Source organism: Arabidopsis thaliana (genome assembly GCF_000001735.4).
Source record: "Arabidopsis thaliana chromosome 1 sequence".
NCBI lineage: Eukaryota > Viridiplantae > Streptophyta > Magnoliopsida > Brassicales > Brassicaceae > Arabidopsis > Arabidopsis thaliana.
The window spans coordinates 3592653-3607619 of NC_003070.9; the positions used below are offsets into that span (position 1 = coordinate 3592653).

Below are 14967 nucleotides of genomic sequence, written 5' to 3' on the forward strand. Positions count from 1 at the left end.
GATCACTACTAGTATATTATTAATGTAGATTAAGAAAACAAGAAAGCTAATTAAGAAATGTGTCCATAATTTTTCGTTTAAAAAACAATTGTCATAAGTTCATCATAACCATGAATCAGGAAACAACAATTACTCAAGAGTTCAATATAAGAAATGCTCAGCGACCAGAAAGAGAAACAGAAATCAAATGGCTGAAAATAAGATTAGCAGCAAAAAATTATTTCATTCTATATGAACAAGATGCTCGTTCATGTGCCGGAACTTGCAGATATCATCGCAGAAATCATCTGCACTGCTGTGATTGCTCTTCATCCGGAGAATCCTTATCACCATTCGTTTCAGACCTCTCGCGTATTTCACTAGTGATTCAAGCGTGTTCATCTTCTGTTCTGCGTTCAGTGGAGATCTCACTGTGATAACAACCTCCTCCAAACACGGTATTGTAAATCCGGTCTCAAGCTGCAAAGAGAATGGAGGTTACATTATTGATAAGTAGGCTTTGACTTCATCGGTAAGGAAGGTTTCTGATGAAGAAGAGATTATTTTTACCTTCTTAAGGCTGTTTTTCTGGCAGAGTGCAGCGAACATTGCTCCATGGATGTCGAATGTTTGAAGCTTTGGATGGTTATTGAAGAACTCGACAAAATCAATCTCAGGGAAAGGTTGAAGAGCCTCATTGCCTGTGAATTCAACCTTCATAAAGAGATGCTTCACGTCTCTTGCTTGCTGCAGTATCATGCATATTGCATCCCAACACCATTGTACACCTCGAATCGACAAGGCCTCAAGCGATGAAAGATTATTGAAATCTACCATGTAAACTCTCCCTGTTAACCAATCAGAGACAAAGTAAGACAAATGAGATCTGCAGATGGTAATGGAAGAACGAAACAAGTTAAAACTCAAGACTCATTACCAGTAACACTGGAGATGGATAGGTTCTTTAAGAATTTGGTTTCAGGGACACGAATCCAGCTACAACCTTGAACATCAAGGGACACTAATCTCTGACTCGTGAGGACTAGCAAGGTGTTACCTTGTCCATAGAAATCCAGCTTACAGTGCTCCAAGTATGGCAGATCGATTGATATGGATTTAACTCCCTCACAAGCTAGTAGAAGCAAGTTACTCAGATTCGGGCATGCACGAAGAGCATGAGACAGTGAGGAATCATCCATTTTTGCTCCCACTATTTCGAGGCTTCGAAGGTTTGGGAACATATCCCACTTAGGAGGGCTCATCATTAAAACACCCCAAAGCTTCAAAATCTCCAAATTCTTGGCCACACCAATGCAATCAAGCTTCAAAGGGCCTTCGACAACAACCTCCTCGCTAGCGAGATTATCCATTCTTAACTCCAATAGCCTTAGAGATGAACTCACATGCATCATCCAAGATGCTAGGCCGCTGCTAGTGAATGGGCTATACACCACAAGCTCCTCAAGACGACGAGAAGAAGAGATCATCTTCCGAACGATGGAGTCAGAATCATCAGTCTCCATGATGCTTTCGAATGAATTCCTGTGGAAAACAACGCTCTTAACAGAGTCTGTAGACTCTTTCCATCGCTTGGAGACACAGTTGCAAGCAGCCACATCCCTTGCAGAAGTCAGGTAGGAAAGAATGTATTGAAGGATCGCATCAGGAAGAGAGTCCATTTGACTGAGACATTTCATCGAACAGTTGGTAGTCAGCTAATGAACACACTAATAATATACACACAGTCTCGTAAAATGAAATAAAGTATTCATCTTTATGCTTGGGCATAATCAATCCATGAATATCACAAACATGAGAAAGCTTAAACCCCAAAATTTCACATCACCCATGATTTAATAAATGCAACGCGACGACAGTGTAATGCACATTTTAATGCCTAGTAGATCTTGACCTGAGAAACATTCAAGAGCCATAAATCCACACAAATATTACAGTTGAGATCCGAAAATTGAGCCGCTCGTATGATAATAAGAAATTACCCAAATAGCAGATAGAATCAAGCAACCCTAGGATGACATTTTCTCAGGAAAATAGCTACAAATGTTATAATCGATAGACAAAGAAGAAGAGACGAAAACCCACATTGCATAACTATCTACAAGACAAGCAAATCTACAGATTTTCAAAAATCAAGTTACAGTCTTACAGATTTGGAAGAGAAACATAAAGCAAAGGAACATAAACAGTAAACAGATATTCATCTTCAATTCTTAATGGGTTAACCCTAAAATCGAGCTCCTTAGGGACACTCAAGGTAAATAAAATCCCAGCACAGGTGAGGAAACAGCAAAACCCAAGTAGAACAGAAGAAAGCAAATAGATTTTTGGTTGGGAGAGATTCTTACTGAATGAATCTGGGTCGAACTAGAATCTTGTGAAAGAGAGAGATTCAAAATCTCAAGACTTTGGGAAAATGTCAATCTGGGGAGAGGGATAGAGAGAGTGAGGGATTTGGGTATTATTTGTAAGGGGGAAAGAGAGAGAGAGGGTGGCGCGTGAAGAGAGACGGAAGGCGGAGTTTCAAATTTTGAAAAGAGATCTCTTTCCATTTTTCAAATTTCATTTCGCAGCTTTTCCCTATTTTCTTTTTATTTTTAATTATTTCAAACAGAAAACCATATTATATATATAGAGTATTTCGTTTTGCAAAATTAGAAAATCCAATTCACTCGTATTCCTTAATCTGAAAGAAAGATTGAGATTTCAGTTGTATAAACTTTGTAAAGTTTTTGAAGCTGTAAAAATAAAAATAAAATTTAAAAGAATTAAATATAAGGAAAGTATCCAACCAAAAAGAAAAAATCTCTATGAAAATATAAGCCTTTAATGTGTAAGTAACAAACTTAATAAAAGGGGAAGATATAAGTTTTGTAGAAACATATATCTCTTTATTAAGTAATATTATGAAAAGAGATGTTAAAATAGGTAATGCTACATACTGGCATCCAACAAATACTTCCACATGGCTCCTTTTTTTTATTTGCATTTGTATTTCTTTACTTATTTAGAAAAATATCAAATTAAATAAAAAAGTAGTATGTATCATTTTATTTATATAGTTTTATTTTACTAAATAATCAATAAAAAGTATACTCGAAAATAATACAAAGAGTAGCTACTGTGATAAAATAAAATTAAAAAATAATCCGTTTATTCTTGAAATTTATCACACAATTTTTTAAAATTGATATGACATTAACAAGTATAAATTATGCAACAATATTATTTTAAATGAGTTAACATATATATGTCTTTAACTTAATTAACGGACTATTCGCGGGGGGAGGGGGGGGGGTTTTGAACTTATAAATTAACCGAAGGTTTTTTAAAACTTAGAGATTACCCGCGGTTTTTCTAACGTATTACCTACGTTTTCTTTTGTCCATAAAAACAAATTAACTTATGTTTTATATGTGGTTTTAAACTTAAATTTATATATATATATGGTGTAAAAGATTTCAAATAAAAAGCACAACACTAATTTCTAAACATTTTCAAAAATGACTTTTTATTTATTAAAAAAATAAAACACCCAAATTGCCTTGTGTCATAAAGTTACAAAATAGAATAAATAGTGGGATCATGTTTTAGTCTCTCACACCACCATCCATCACTAATCACTAATAAAGCTTTCTTCTGCTCAAAGTTGGTTGAGCCAACTCCTTCCGTTTTCTTCTTCCTCAAGACTAATCAGCTGCTCTTCTGCAATGAAAAAGCACTCAAAGGAGAACGCTCTCGCTCTTCAGCAGGAGACTCTCGACCTTGAGAACCCTGAATCCTCTCCTCGTTCCTCCGGCCGGAGCTGTTCCTCTGCTTTCTCGCGTCTGGTTGGTCTCCGATGTCTCATCGTTTTGGTCCTAAGCTGTGCGATTCTTCTCTCTGCGATCTTCTGGCTATTCCCTCGTCGATCGGTGTCTGAATTCAAAGCTGATGGGACAGTTAAACTCAATGGTAAGCTTCTTACAACAAAAAAGTTGATAACGTTTTGGGGATACATTTCGTATGATCTCTCAGTAACTCACCAGGGTTCTTGAGTATTCTGATAATCACTGTTTTGGCAAAGGTTATACAGAAATTAAGAGAACCCTTTTTGATCAGTTTACTATGCTTCAGTTTAGTTTTGATCTATAGTTGTTGTTTAAAGGTGGAGACTTTAAGTACAGAAGCTGTCTCTTGAGGCAATTCTCATTTTTATGCAAATTCTCATGACTTCCTTTACTGTTCGAATTTAGTTCTTAGTATGATAGATTGCGAAAAGATCTTGTATGATATACACTATATCTCAATGATCTTAGTCCTTAATGACTTAAATTTTCTTCTTATTTCTCTTAAACCAGCTTCAGTACAAGCATCCTTTAGACTTCAAAAACCAGTTTCTGAAGTTGTTCGCCATAAAGGAAAGATAGAGCATGATATCCTTCGGAGCATAGGTCTTTCGAACAACAGCAAGGTATACAAATATTTCTCGAAAAACTTATGCAATTAATCTAGTGTTTTGATTTCTACTCTTAGAGGTCTAATATCCATTTACTGCTGAACAGGTGACTGTTCTGTCTCTGAATCAATCAGGTGCATCTAACTACACAGACGTGGAGTTTGCAGTTCTTCCTGTCCCTCCTGACCATGAAATAAGCAAACACTCGTTAAGCTTACTGCGATCGTCTTTTGTTAAGCTGTTTGCTAAAAGATCGAAGCTGAAACTCACCACATCAGGTTTCGGGAAGCCAACTTCTTTTCAGGTTTTGAAATTTCCTGGAGGAATAACTGTAGATCCACTGGAACCTGCACCTGTCTCTGGAGTAGCACTGGTTCTGTTTAGTGTTACTATCAAAACTTCGATATCAACAGTACAAGATAGGCTGGATCTGCTAAATGGTCTATTTGAGCATATGTTGTCTTTGGAGCCATATGAGAGTGTTCATTTCCAACTCACAAATAAACAAGGATCTACCATATCACCACCGCTAACTTTTCAGGTTTATGTTGCTTTCACCATGAGAAAATATCTTCATCAGAGATTGAACCATTTTACTCAGATCATTCAAACATCCCGTGCTAAAAATCTCGGTCTAGACGAGGCAGTTTTTGGTGAAGTCAAGGATATAACTTTCTCAACATACCTGGATGGCAAAGTTCCTGATTCTGATTTGGAATTGGCACCAGCGCCAACTCCTTGCTTATCTTCTCTGTGTTGAGCCTTACTATGAAGCTTCTTCTTACCAAACTTGGCAAAGCAGTTTCTCTTTACCTATTTTAGGCACCTAATAATTCTTTTGGCAAGGACGTATTATTAATGTTTCTTGTCTAATATATTAGAGTAGGTTTTGGCAGGATCTAGTTAGCTTTAGAACTAATTGTCTCATCGAGTTTGTATGAAACAAAGTTCTTTATTCTAATGAGATGCAGCTTGAGTTTACTAGTTACTTCTTTGATTTAGTTGCTTAAAGTAATCTATTAATACAACAGAAAATTTCAGATTTTGCATATTGAGTTTATATAGCCTCCCTATGGTTTCACAAATGGAATATCACCGTTTTCTTTGAATCGATTAAGCTCTTCCTCTAGCATCTTAATTACTTCATCTTTCTCTGCAAGAGTCTCCAGCAATGTTCTATTCTCTTTACTAAGAGCTTGAAACTGGCTGATGATTCCATCTATCTGCACTTCAATGGCTTCATCACTAAGTTCAAATGCAGTCTCCACAACCCGCAGAACCCGCCACAAGCTCACCACCACGATGAACCCGGTTCCTTTCTTCTCAAGAAGAACCTGGAGAATCAGAGCTACAATCGCAAGAGTACCATCCATTACACATCCAGGTTGTTTGAAGAATGACTTCCCCATAGCAACAACCAGAGCCATGGATTTAACGGCGAGAATGCTCAGAATCACGGTTCCTCCCCAACGAAACCATTCATTTTCGGTTTCGGTTTTCTTGACTGATGTGCAGGATAGCAGAGAAGAAGATAATTCGAGGGACGTTAAGATGATGTCAAGAGAGAGCAAGAAGATGGTGAAAAGGTGAACTTGGTATGACTCTAGGAAGTTTGATAAAGTGATTCTCCATTGTTGGTTGATAGAGATGAGTTCTTCTTGTTGTTGTTTTGGGGAGAAGTTGCAGAGTTGCCTCCATTTCCGTCGTCTGCACCAACTCTTGATTAGGTTTTGGATCGAGAATTCGACATTATCAACTGTTCCGGTGTTGATGATGTTCATCAAAAGATGAAAAGTTTTGGAAGTTGTTGATAGATGATGATATGAGCTTTAAAGGAAGGCAACCATTTTAAACAGTTTTAGGAAATTAATTATTTTTGGAAAGATGGCTTGAAAGGCAAGTAAGGTTGAGATATGATACAAGCTTTATTTATTTCTTAAGTGAAGAAACACACTTGCCAAATCTGAAAGACAATCCTATTAACACAATTTGAAGATAAAAATTCAAACTACAAATGACCAACAGATTTTCAATTAAAAGTTACATATATCAAAAATACTGCAAATAACGTAAAGTTTATTACAAGACTATTCCGTCTTTGACGCCATGAATGCAGAGAGAATTCATTATTATTAGTTCAACGTGGACAACTTTATTTTGAGCCTTTTTTCTCAAGACTTCCATTTCGTTGTTGCATTGACTATGATAGCAAATTAGATCTCTCTTTTACTGATTGCAAAAGTGTGAGAATTTTTTTAAAAACTTGGAGAGATTTGAATCCATGGCAGCTGCAAGTGGAGTGCGTAGGATCAAGCTAGGAAGCCAAGGTCTTGAAGTGTCAGCGCAAGGTCTTGGTTGTATGGGACTTTCCATCTTCGATGGAACTACCAAGGTTGAGACAGATCTCATTGCTCTCATTCACCATGCCATTAACTCCGGCATCACACTCCTCGACACCTCCGACATTTACGGTCCTGAGACCAACGAGTTGCTCCTTGGTCAGGTTTGAATTCGAGATATCCTATGTTTGTTCATACACTATTGAGTTGCCTAGGATTTGAAATTGCTTGGCTATGTGAATGTAATCAGGCTTTGAAAGATGGGATGAGGGAGAAGGTGGAATTGGCAACCAAATTTGGGCTTCTCTTGAAAGATCAGAAATTGGGTTACAGGGGAGATCCAGCCTATGTGAGAGCTGCCTGTGAAGCAAGCTTAAGGCGTTTAGGAGTTAGCTGCATAGATCTTTATTACCAGCATAGGATCGATACCACTGTCCCCATTGAAGTCACTGTAAGCTTTTTCTTGGCAATCTTTCTTCTTTCTTGAATCCTTCAGCTGATTGTTATGGTGTTGTCTTGTCCTGCCATTTCAAAGATTGGAGAACTGAAGAAGCTAGTTGAAGAGGGTAAGATAAAGTACATTGGTTTGTCTGAAGCCTGTGCCTCGACTATAAGAAGAGCCCATGCTGTTCACCCGCTAACCGCTGTGCAGTTGGAATGGTCTTTATGGTCGAGAGACGTTGAAGAAGACATCATTCCTACTTGCAGGTGCAGAATCTTCCGCAAACATCCCTCTTCCTTGATATAATTTTATATCCTCCTCTTGTAATGTTCATTCTTTGCATTACTTTCTCCAGGGAGCTCGGGATTGGAATTGTAGCTTACAGTCCTCTGGGACTGGGGTTCTTTGCTGCAGGACCAAAATTCATTGAGAGTATGGACAATGGTGACTACAGAAAGGCAAGTCCATCACTATATGAATGTTCACCATCTCTTTTAAGTACATTCAAGAAAAGAGCCGAGTATTAAGCACATTCACCATCTCTTAATTTCAGGGTTTACCGAGATTCCAGCAAGAGAACTTAGACCACAACAAGATTCTCTATGAGAAGGTCAATGCAATGGCAGAGAAGAAAAGCTGTACTCCTGCACAATTAGCTTTGGCATGGGTTCATCACCAAGGAAATGATGTCTGCCCAATCCCAGGAACCTCTAAGATCAAAAACCTTAATCAGAACATAGGAGCTTTATCTGTGAAACTCAGTATCGAAGAGATGGCCGAGCTTGACGCCATGGGACATCCCGATTCTGTGAAAGGGGAAAGGTCAGCCACCTATATAGTTACTTACAAGAATTCTGAAACTCCACCACTGTCTTCTTGGACTTCATAAACCATCTGTAATAGTTTTACTCTGCCATCGTGCTGAGCTATGTTCTGAACTACTTTTCATCATCGTCTTTAAGCTACATTATTGTTTGTCTGTTTCTGTCTGAAATTAATGAAACTTTTTAAAAGTAAATCTCTAATAAGGACTGAAGATTCTGCAAACATTATAACAATGAATTGAGACAGGTGACAATGCGTATATACAATGATTTGTGTCACATCACGACTTAAACCATGAAGATAACGTATACGTACCTAGAGGATGATAAATTATTACCTTAACTAGAACTTGTGTTACACATAACCGGCCTCTGAATACCACTCAAAAGAACTGTCACTATACTAATTTAAGCCTCAACAAGAAGATTACAGCAAAAGACTTTTGAGTTCTATCAACCTATGCCGTCTTCTACGAATTGCAAGGAATCCTATGATCGAATTACGGCCAAAGCATTTTGTTCGTATCAAAGAGTTTTACCTTGGCTTTAGAAGGAGTCTAATTCATTCTTCTCTGTCAAATTACCCGAGGGCAAAAGGATTTTACCAATACTGATTGTTGAATCTCATGTTCTGAAGCGGTGTCTGCAGTTGATAAACATTGCCATGTCGTCCACGGAAATACTGCCACGTACCAGGCTCTTGTACTATTTACTTTAGTATCGGTCAAAATCCGGATTTCCCCATCAACTTCTTGGCTCTTGCTTCAGGTGGATGCTTGGTGGAATGTTGTACGATATTGGCTGTGAGACAGGGAAACAATCCACTAAACATCAGGCATGGCCAGCTTCCAAGAGAAATCCTCAAGAGATCAATAAAACTAAAAAACATTAATGGTTTCTATGTTCATATTTATATCTTAATATGTTTCACTTTTTGGGTCAAGAAGCTCTAATTATTTGAGGTCACATGGCGAACTTTTCAGGATTAGCTATTTTGACATATGTAGCAAAATATATTACCTGTGTTGTACTCGACAATAGATTGCTTGCAAGATCATCATTAATTGAAACCGGTAGAGCCGGCATCCGACTCATGATTCCAGGCATCTCCTTCATGCTGCAGAAGAAACTAAGAATTTAGCAATTGAAGGTTTAAATTATAGAAAGGAAGACAGATGAGATGTCTCAATTGTGAAAATTGAATTAGTATTAGATCCACATACTCAGTCAAAATGGCGCTGATATTGTTTCTTGCCTGATGAAAGAGACTGATGTTATCCTGCAGCTGTATGCACTAAGTTAGCATATCTATGTGCGAATTACTTTGCAAAAGGAAACAGTATCAAATTATTTTCTAAAGAATAACTGAGCATGTAGGAAATCTGGTATACAATGTTTGATCAAACTTGTATGACAGTTTCAGTCTGTCAATCTTCTCGCACAACTAGCCACAAAGGATTGCAAGTATAAATTACCTTGCACGCAGAGAGGTTGTAAGAAATCTGACTAAAAGCTTGAGCATTTTGCTGTAGAAGATCCATTACTGCGTCACTTAAACCTGCGAATAGTTCAACAAAAGTACCTAGCTGACAATTTGATTTTGTTTATTTTTAAGACCACACAACCCAGAAGAAGAGCAAAGAATTAAAAGAGCACTAGACCTTCGAAAGGCGTGCGTGTACTGTGGCACATATTGTTCAGGACATATAAAGCATTTTGTTGTGGCACATTGGATAGCATGTTCAGTTCTGGGGATGTATCCACCACCTTACCATGAAGAAGCATGGTCTTTAGAACCAAGTTTAAAAGCATATTGATCTACAGAAGTTCATAAGACCCAGGAAGGAGAATGTGCATGAAATGAAACACACACACTAACCCTTTATCAAATGTCATAACAATCACTAGATTACCTTATAATTATCATTATAAACATGCCCACAAGCTCAGATACTCATAAGTAATATATGCTAATACTTCTGCAGAGTTGGATCAACATCATTTGCTGCTCGTCAGTCATTGAAAAATCGATCACAAACTTTATTGATTGTCCAGTCATGCAGACAGTCCTTTTTCTTAGTCAGGAACTAACAAAATATGTTCTCATGAAAAGTCCACCATACAAGCAATTTAGCCAATTACAGTTTCTTCGTTGAAAAATACCATCGTTAGCTCAGACTTGCATGAATAAAAGTCACATCTGTGGGAAAATCCCGTTTAACCCAAAACGTAAATGAGGCACCTACCTCCATCGACTTATTAACTGGTAAATACGACACAAGAAAGGTTGAGGTGGGCAAGCATACCTTCCTAGTGCTAATGTTCTTAGCGGCATTATTATCCTCTCGTTTCCTCCGTTTTCTCTGTGAAAATAGATACCCGACTTAGCCAAGAGAACTTTAAAGACCATGATAGATATCTGGTGGCAAACAAGCACTAAATTAAAAGAAAACGGAGTAATTTTGCAGCTTTATGTTTGATTACATCATATATCTGATTGAAAACTCAAGTCAATTATGAAAGGACAGAGACATGAAGGAGATGGAAATATGATGATAATAAAGCATTGTACATTTGTACTTCATTAATTCATTTCATTATTATGCAAACAATTAACATTATGATGTATGTAAACTCATGCTGCGAGCAATATAATCATTTTAAAAAAAAAACCATAAAAGTATAGGGATCAGTCTCAGCCATCACCCGTAAAAGTAAAATCTATGTGAGGATAACTACAGAAATAATTAACAAAAAGCGTTAGGCTTATTTCCTTTTCCAATAATTCCTCCACAATCATGGACTCGAAAGCTAATATAAAGACTAATCTAGCGTCAGCAATACTTGTCATTTTCTCTTTTTGCTCGTCCTTTACCAGTGTTTAGACAATCTTTACGACATGTCAATGACTTTTCATCAATAAAACCGCTAGCTTTTTTTGTAGGACTTTATCTTTATCACAAAGCACACACGCAAGATTGCATCATCATGCTGATTCCCTCATATTTAGCATATGCTTTTAACAGTGACAGAAATATCCTTCAACAAAAATCCTTCCATAACAGCCACATACCACTTGAAAAGGAATGCTAGAGACAACTAAGTAATTCCCTAGCAAAAGAAATATCCTTGAGAGACGTCTAGAGTGGTAATTTTTCTTGTCATCTAAGCAAAAGCACATAAACAACAGGAAGTATGCACATAGCTCAAGGAAGCTTAACCAACTTACCGTCATCCATCTACACCTCAATGCTACATCCCTTACAGTTTTATCCGGTAGAGTTGCAGCGATCTTTACATACTTTGAAATTTTGGGTTCATCTTTTAATCTACAAACGGAAAAAAAATAAAGATGTCATAAATGCAAACAAATAGAACAAACAAGCTACAGACTCTAGAAAACCAAAGTAACCAGGAACAACCTCAGCTAGAAAATCGATAACTTAACCCGAACTTACTAATGGTCCCAGTCCCAGAAAACAATGTCATGGAACACACAAAGGCGATACTTTTATAATCAGAAGGAACAAAGGAACATACTTTAATAGTCCACCATTGAGAATATAATGTTCCCACTACTACTTTTCTGATAAAACAATTCCCGATTTCAACTTTTATGTATTGTTATTGTAAAAATATAAGCATAGTTTGAAAAGCTACGAATGAACAAAGACACATTTAGGATATTAAAAAAATAAGAAATGGAAATATCCAAAGAATTAAGCAGAAACGAAGATACCTACTTTGCAAGGCCGTTCTCCAAAACATACTGTTCCTCAACGGACCAATCCATAACCAAAGCAGCTTCTTGTTTGACTCCTGCAGCCACTGAACCCGAAGCATCCACAGCTGGGTGAAAACCGGAGGAAGCGTTAATCGCATTAACACCGTAATTGGTCGGGAATACAAGACCGGTGGTGCTAGTACTTGGCAAGCAGTGATTATCCATTGGAATCATTCGTGGAGATTTGATAATTGAAGCTGATTTGAGCTACGATGATGCCCCCAAAGATATCAAATTTAGGGTTTTAGCAAATCCAGAAACAAATAAATGAAACAAAACACAGCTGAAAGAATAAAAAGATGAGAAACCCACCTCAGATTTGGCATCAACAAAGAAGATAGAGTAAAACTTTAATCAGGGGCAGTGATGGTAATTAGGGATGTGACCGACAAGAGAGAACGCAAGCAAACACCTCCGAGCAGTAGAACTGAAGATTATAAAGGATGTGATGTGAGAAGAAGATCGATCAGAGAGTGGCAGCTAATTGCGAACTCCAATGGGAGAAAATCGAGAGAGAGAGAGAGAGAAAGAATGAAAGAGAGAGTGTGTTTGTTTAGTAGTAATTGGCTGTGTTGTTTGTTTCTTGCAGAACCTCTTTGTTGTATTCATACTCCTTTGCTTTCTTTTCTTTTGGCCTCTTTTTTTTTTTTTTTTTTTTTTTTTGCCTCCAATTCCTTTTTTTCCATATTCTTCTTGGTAATAAAATTTTTATAACTAGCGAATTAAAATTGTATTGTTAATTTTTAATTTTAGTTAACAATTAATCACTTGCCTTTAAGTTTATCTTTAGAGTTTAGAGATATCAAGGCATCAATATGTAGATATCAATCTAGATTTGGATGGAGATCTTGGCATATTATTAATATTAGTTAAAATTTAGATTCATTTTCCGATTGTAACTAAACATCGAAAAAAGAAAAATTTACTTCTATTAGTATAGTGGTAGGCGTCAGAGTGACCCATGACATCTGAGTGGGAATTTATATACAAAATAGTTTTACCTAAATATTCATTTAGCAGTACTATTAAACATTCCTAGTTAATACTAATCTAAACCCACTTGTTGGATCGAACTCACACATAGTGGTTACAGAGTGTTGAGCCAAAATAATCGAGAAATGAAGAAGAGTCAAGTATCACAAACAATATGGCTTTTTGTATACATTTGTTCCTTAACAAGTCTTTATGAACACTGCAGGAAACAAACAAACATAAATGACATATAATTTACCAATGAAGCCTAAAGCATGACATATAATTTACCAATGAAGCCTAAAGCTTGCACCTTGCATTAGCGGGTGAGCAAAATATGCCCCAACCGTTAACGCAGTGATTGCAAGATATGGCAACCTGACAAATTCTTTGTAGTAATCCTCAGGTAAAACTTGCCGTCCTTCGAAAATGGCAGCAAATGGAATCACACTTGTTCTCTTCTTGATGCTTTCAAAATCCTCTCCATATCTTTTTGCCAATCTCCTGTCTCCATTCCACGCCCCAAACAAATGGTGTGCAATCAAACCGAGAGAAGCTGATGCAGCTACTGTGTTTCCGATCCAGAGAGTATGTGCTAAACACCAAACGATTTGTCCAACCATCTGGAGAAGATCAGAGGAGAGAGGTGCAACAATCAAGTCTCATTAACAAAGCCAGTATAATGAAGAGAGAATAGAACAAACCAAAACTGAAGCTAAAATGCCTATCTTTCTATATATTATCAAGTTTTTCCAAACACATGATGAAGCAATTGGATAAGAATTTTAAGATCAAAAGCAATATCAAGTAAAGTAATCAAGCATTGATGTAATAAACATAGAAGGATGAGGAGATTTGATTGTGCTGATGTAATGGGTGTATTTAAGTCAATGGCCAATACCTGCCCATAATTGATTCAATGATTGGGGGTCTCATTAACACAGCCACTAATAAACCTTGGCTCATAAAAATCCAATCTTTCTGTATTTTTGAAACACAAAAATGAAGGAAATTGTCTTCATGTTTAGGCACATTAGGGAAATGTTCAAAACCTGAGGATGTCGAGTGATTCTCATGATGCCGGTCTCCCAGAGATGCATCTTCGGTTTGTCAACAGCTGCTACCTCCAGAAGATTGAAGGTTGAAGGATAGAGAAAGAAGAAGGATACAAAATTAGCGACCCAAATAGCTTCATGGACTCCAGGAACACCCTGAAGCTGCCATAACTGTGACCCATCATATCTATGGTTTATAAAGTAAACCTGAAAGAAGAACAAGGCATTGCATAGACCATAAGAGACATCAAACAGGTATTTATACCATTGATCAGGAGAAAAATTGCAGAGTTAGAAGAGAGAGTACTCACAATGGTGCTCATAGCTAAAGGAAGAGAGATTCCAGCAAACAAAACACGAAATGCTCGTTCACCTATAAGTTTCTCTCCTATATCCCTTAGACTAGCTAAACCACTATGTACAATTGCAAATATAAGGATAAGCATTAACATAGCAACCTGCAAAAACAAGTGGTTTTTAACAATCAAATAACTGAAATTGAAACTGGTTCAGTTACTGTTAAATTGATCTATACCTCCGGTGAGCCGGAGATGTTAGAGACGGCGTCGATGAATGATTTTCCGAAACCGGTGGAATTATCGATCCAAACAACATTGAGGATAAAGAGAACAACTCCAAGGACAACACCGAAATAAACCCAGGAAACAAGCTTCTGTTTCCCTAATTCAAAAGCAGCAGAATCTTCACCGATCAGTAGAGTAGGACTACTCTCGGAGTCAGAGGCGATGGGTTGGTCTTCCCGGAGAGTGCTACGAACCAGAATTTTCCGAATTACCGGTGACGAAGAAGAAAGCAAGCTGGTCGAGTTTCCGAGGCGAGGATGAGCTGGGATACGGCGGATTAAGGTGAGGTTAGGGCGGCGAGGAGAAGGAGGGAGAAGAAGAAGCGAAGGTGGGCTCGAGAGAAGGAGATGATAAACCGCCATTGTTCTTGTTGGTAAACAATCTTTCGAAGAGGAAGTAATAAAAAGATGTCGTTTTTAAATTTCTTCAAACAATCGTCCGAAGAAGAAATAATAAACGTTGTCGTTCAAGGGATTTAGCGATGGAACTAACACTACAACTATAATAAAATCTCTATAAATTAGATTTTTTA

The 14967-nt window shown here is 37.4% G+C and overlaps 6 protein-coding genes across 13 annotated transcripts; 2 read left to right on the forward strand and 4 right to left on the reverse strand.

Moving 5' to 3' along the window:
• Window positions 1-27: 27 nt before the first annotated feature.
• AT1G10780 (F-box/RNI-like superfamily protein) lies at window positions 28-2568 on the reverse strand. 2 transcript variants are annotated; one of them, NM_100954.3, is made up of 4 exons: window positions 2346-2568; window positions 917-1662; window positions 550-827; window positions 28-459 (listed from the first exon to the last, which is right to left on the reverse strand). In NM_100954.3, exons 2-4 carry the CDS (start codon window positions 1656-1658, stop codon window positions 223-225), a joined length of 1257 nt encoding a protein of 418 aa, NP_172548.2. In that variant the 5' UTR covers window positions 1659-1662; window positions 2346-2568; the 3' UTR covers window positions 28-222. The 2 variants fall into 2 exon arrangements, with proteins under 2 accessions (NP_172548.2, NP_001321200.1); NM_001331928.1 differs by lacking the exon at window positions 2346-2568 and having other exon boundaries at window positions 62-459; window positions 917-1800.
• Window positions 2569-3611: 1043 nt separating this feature from the next.
• AT1G10790 (hydroxyproline-rich glycoprotein family protein) lies at window positions 3612-5195 on the forward strand (the record flags this gene model as incomplete). Its single annotated transcript, NM_100955.2, has 3 exons — window positions 3612-3951; window positions 4338-4450; window positions 4542-5195. Exons 1-3 carry the CDS (start codon window positions 3708-3710, stop codon window positions 5193-5195), a joined length of 1011 nt encoding a protein of 336 aa, NP_172549.1. The 5' UTR covers window positions 3612-3707.
• A 221-nt stretch (window positions 5196-5416) lies between these two features.
• Window positions 5417-6233, reverse strand: AT1G10800 (voltage-gated hydrogen channel-like protein). 2 transcript variants are annotated; one of them, NM_001331929.1, is made up of 1 exon: window positions 5417-6233. In NM_001331929.1, exon 1 carries the CDS (start codon window positions 6214-6216, stop codon window positions 5506-5508), a length of 711 nt encoding a protein of 236 aa, NP_001321473.1. In that variant the 5' UTR covers window positions 6217-6233; the 3' UTR covers window positions 5417-5505. The 2 variants fall into 2 exon arrangements, with proteins under 2 accessions (NP_001321473.1, NP_172550.1); NM_100956.2 differs by having other exon boundaries at window positions 5427-6215.
• Window positions 6234-6430: 197 nt separating this feature from the next.
• AT1G10810 (NAD(P)-linked oxidoreductase superfamily protein) lies at window positions 6431-8225 on the forward strand. 3 transcript variants are annotated; one of them, NM_100957.3, is made up of 5 exons: window positions 6431-6938; window positions 7025-7225; window positions 7310-7482; window positions 7572-7674; window positions 7770-8225. In NM_100957.3, exons 1-5 carry the CDS (start codon window positions 6717-6719, stop codon window positions 8103-8105), a joined length of 1035 nt encoding a protein of 344 aa, NP_172551.1. In that variant the 5' UTR covers window positions 6431-6716; the 3' UTR covers window positions 8106-8225. The 3 variants fall into 3 exon arrangements, with proteins under 3 accessions (NP_172551.1, NP_001323227.1, NP_001323226.1); NM_001331931.1 differs by having other exon boundaries at window positions 6514-7225; NM_001331930.1 differs by having other exon boundaries at window positions 6514-6938; window positions 7572-8225.
• Window positions 8226-8257: 32 nt separating this feature from the next.
• AT1G10820 (hypothetical protein (DUF3755)) lies at window positions 8258-12424 on the reverse strand. 2 transcript variants are annotated; one of them, NM_100958.2, is made up of 10 exons: window positions 12137-12424; window positions 11968-12031; window positions 11784-11889; window positions 11270-11369; window positions 10347-10403; window positions 9702-9807; window positions 9516-9598; window positions 9264-9325; window positions 9061-9157; window positions 8258-8841 (listed from the first exon to the last, which is right to left on the reverse strand). In NM_100958.2, the coding sequence occupies exons 2-10, from the start codon at window positions 11996-11998 to the stop codon at window positions 8785-8787; spliced, it is 699 nt and encodes a 232-aa protein (NP_172552.2). In that variant the 5' UTR covers window positions 11999-12031; window positions 12137-12424; the 3' UTR covers window positions 8258-8784. The 2 variants fall into 2 exon arrangements, with proteins under 2 accessions (NP_172552.2, NP_973807.1); NM_202078.2 differs by having other exon boundaries at window positions 11784-12031; window positions 12137-12406.
• Window positions 12425-12859: 435 nt separating this feature from the next.
• Z-ISO (15-cis-zeta-carotene isomerase) lies at window positions 12860-14928 on the reverse strand. 3 transcript variants are annotated; one of them, NM_100959.5, is made up of 4 exons: window positions 14387-14928; window positions 14163-14309; window positions 13849-14058; window positions 12860-13419 (listed from the first exon to the last, which is right to left on the reverse strand). In NM_100959.5, exons 1-4 carry the CDS (start codon window positions 14795-14797, stop codon window positions 13084-13086), a joined length of 1104 nt encoding a protein of 367 aa, NP_563879.1. In that variant the 5' UTR covers window positions 14798-14928; the 3' UTR covers window positions 12860-13083. The 3 variants fall into 3 exon arrangements, with proteins under 3 accessions (NP_563879.1, NP_001323336.1, NP_001117264.1); NM_001331932.1 differs by having other exon boundaries at window positions 12999-13419; window positions 13849-14309; window positions 14387-14921; NM_001123792.1 differs by having other exon boundaries at window positions 12999-14058; window positions 14387-14810.
• Between the last annotated feature and the right edge of the window lie 39 nt (window positions 14929-14967).

Bases quoted from the DNA above. Each gene is read 5' to 3' on its own strand.
- AT1G10810 (NM_100957.3), top strand. From the start codon at position 6,717: ATGGCAGCTGCAAGTGGAGTGCGTAGGATCAAGCTAGGAAGCCAAGGT. The intron at 6,939-7,024 runs GTTTGAATTCGA...GAATGTAATCAG, and splicing joins ACGAGTTGCTCCTTGGTCAG to GCTTTGAAAGATGGGATGAG. The intron at 7,483-7,571 runs GTGCAGAATCTT...TACTTTCTCCAG, and splicing joins GACATCATTCCTACTTGCAG to GGAGCTCGGGATTGGAATTG.
- Z-ISO (NM_100959.5), bottom strand. From the start codon at position 14,797: ATGGCGGTTTATCATCTCCTTCTCTCGAGCCCACCTTCGCTTCTTCTT. The intron at 14,310-14,386 runs GTATAGATCAAT...TTGTTTTTGCAG, and splicing joins ACATCTCCGGCTCACCGGAG to GTTGCTATGTTAATGCTTAT. The intron at 13,420-13,848 runs GTTTTGAACATT...GATCTTCTCCAG, and splicing joins GAATCACTCGACATCCTCAG to ATGGTTGGACAAATCGTTTG.
- AT1G10820 (NM_202078.2), bottom strand. From the start codon at position 11,998: ATGATTCCAATGGATAATCACTGCTTGCCAAGTACTAGCACCACCGGT. The intron at 9,599-9,701 runs GTCTAGTGCTCT...AACTATTCGCAG, and splicing joins TACACGCACGCCTTTCGAAG to GTTTAAGTGACGCAGTAATG. The intron at 8,842-9,060 runs GTAATATATTTT...CCTGTCTCACAG, and splicing joins TATTGTCGAGTACAACACAG to CCAATATCGTACAACATTCC.
- AT1G10800 (NM_001331929.1), bottom strand. From the start codon at position 6,216: ATGAACATCATCAACACCGGAACAGTTGATAATGTCGAATTCTCGATC.
- AT1G10780 (NM_001331928.1), bottom strand. From the start codon at position 1,676: ATGAAATGTCTCAGTCAAATGGACTCTCTTCCTGATGCGATCCTTCAA. The intron at 828-916 runs GTAATGAGTCTT...ATTGGTTAACAG, and splicing joins ATCCATCTCCAGTGTTACTG to GGAGAGTTTACATGGTAGAT. The intron at 460-549 runs GTAAAAATAATC...TTCTCTTTGCAG, and splicing joins AGAAAAACAGCCTTAAGAAG to CTTGAGACCGGATTTACAAT.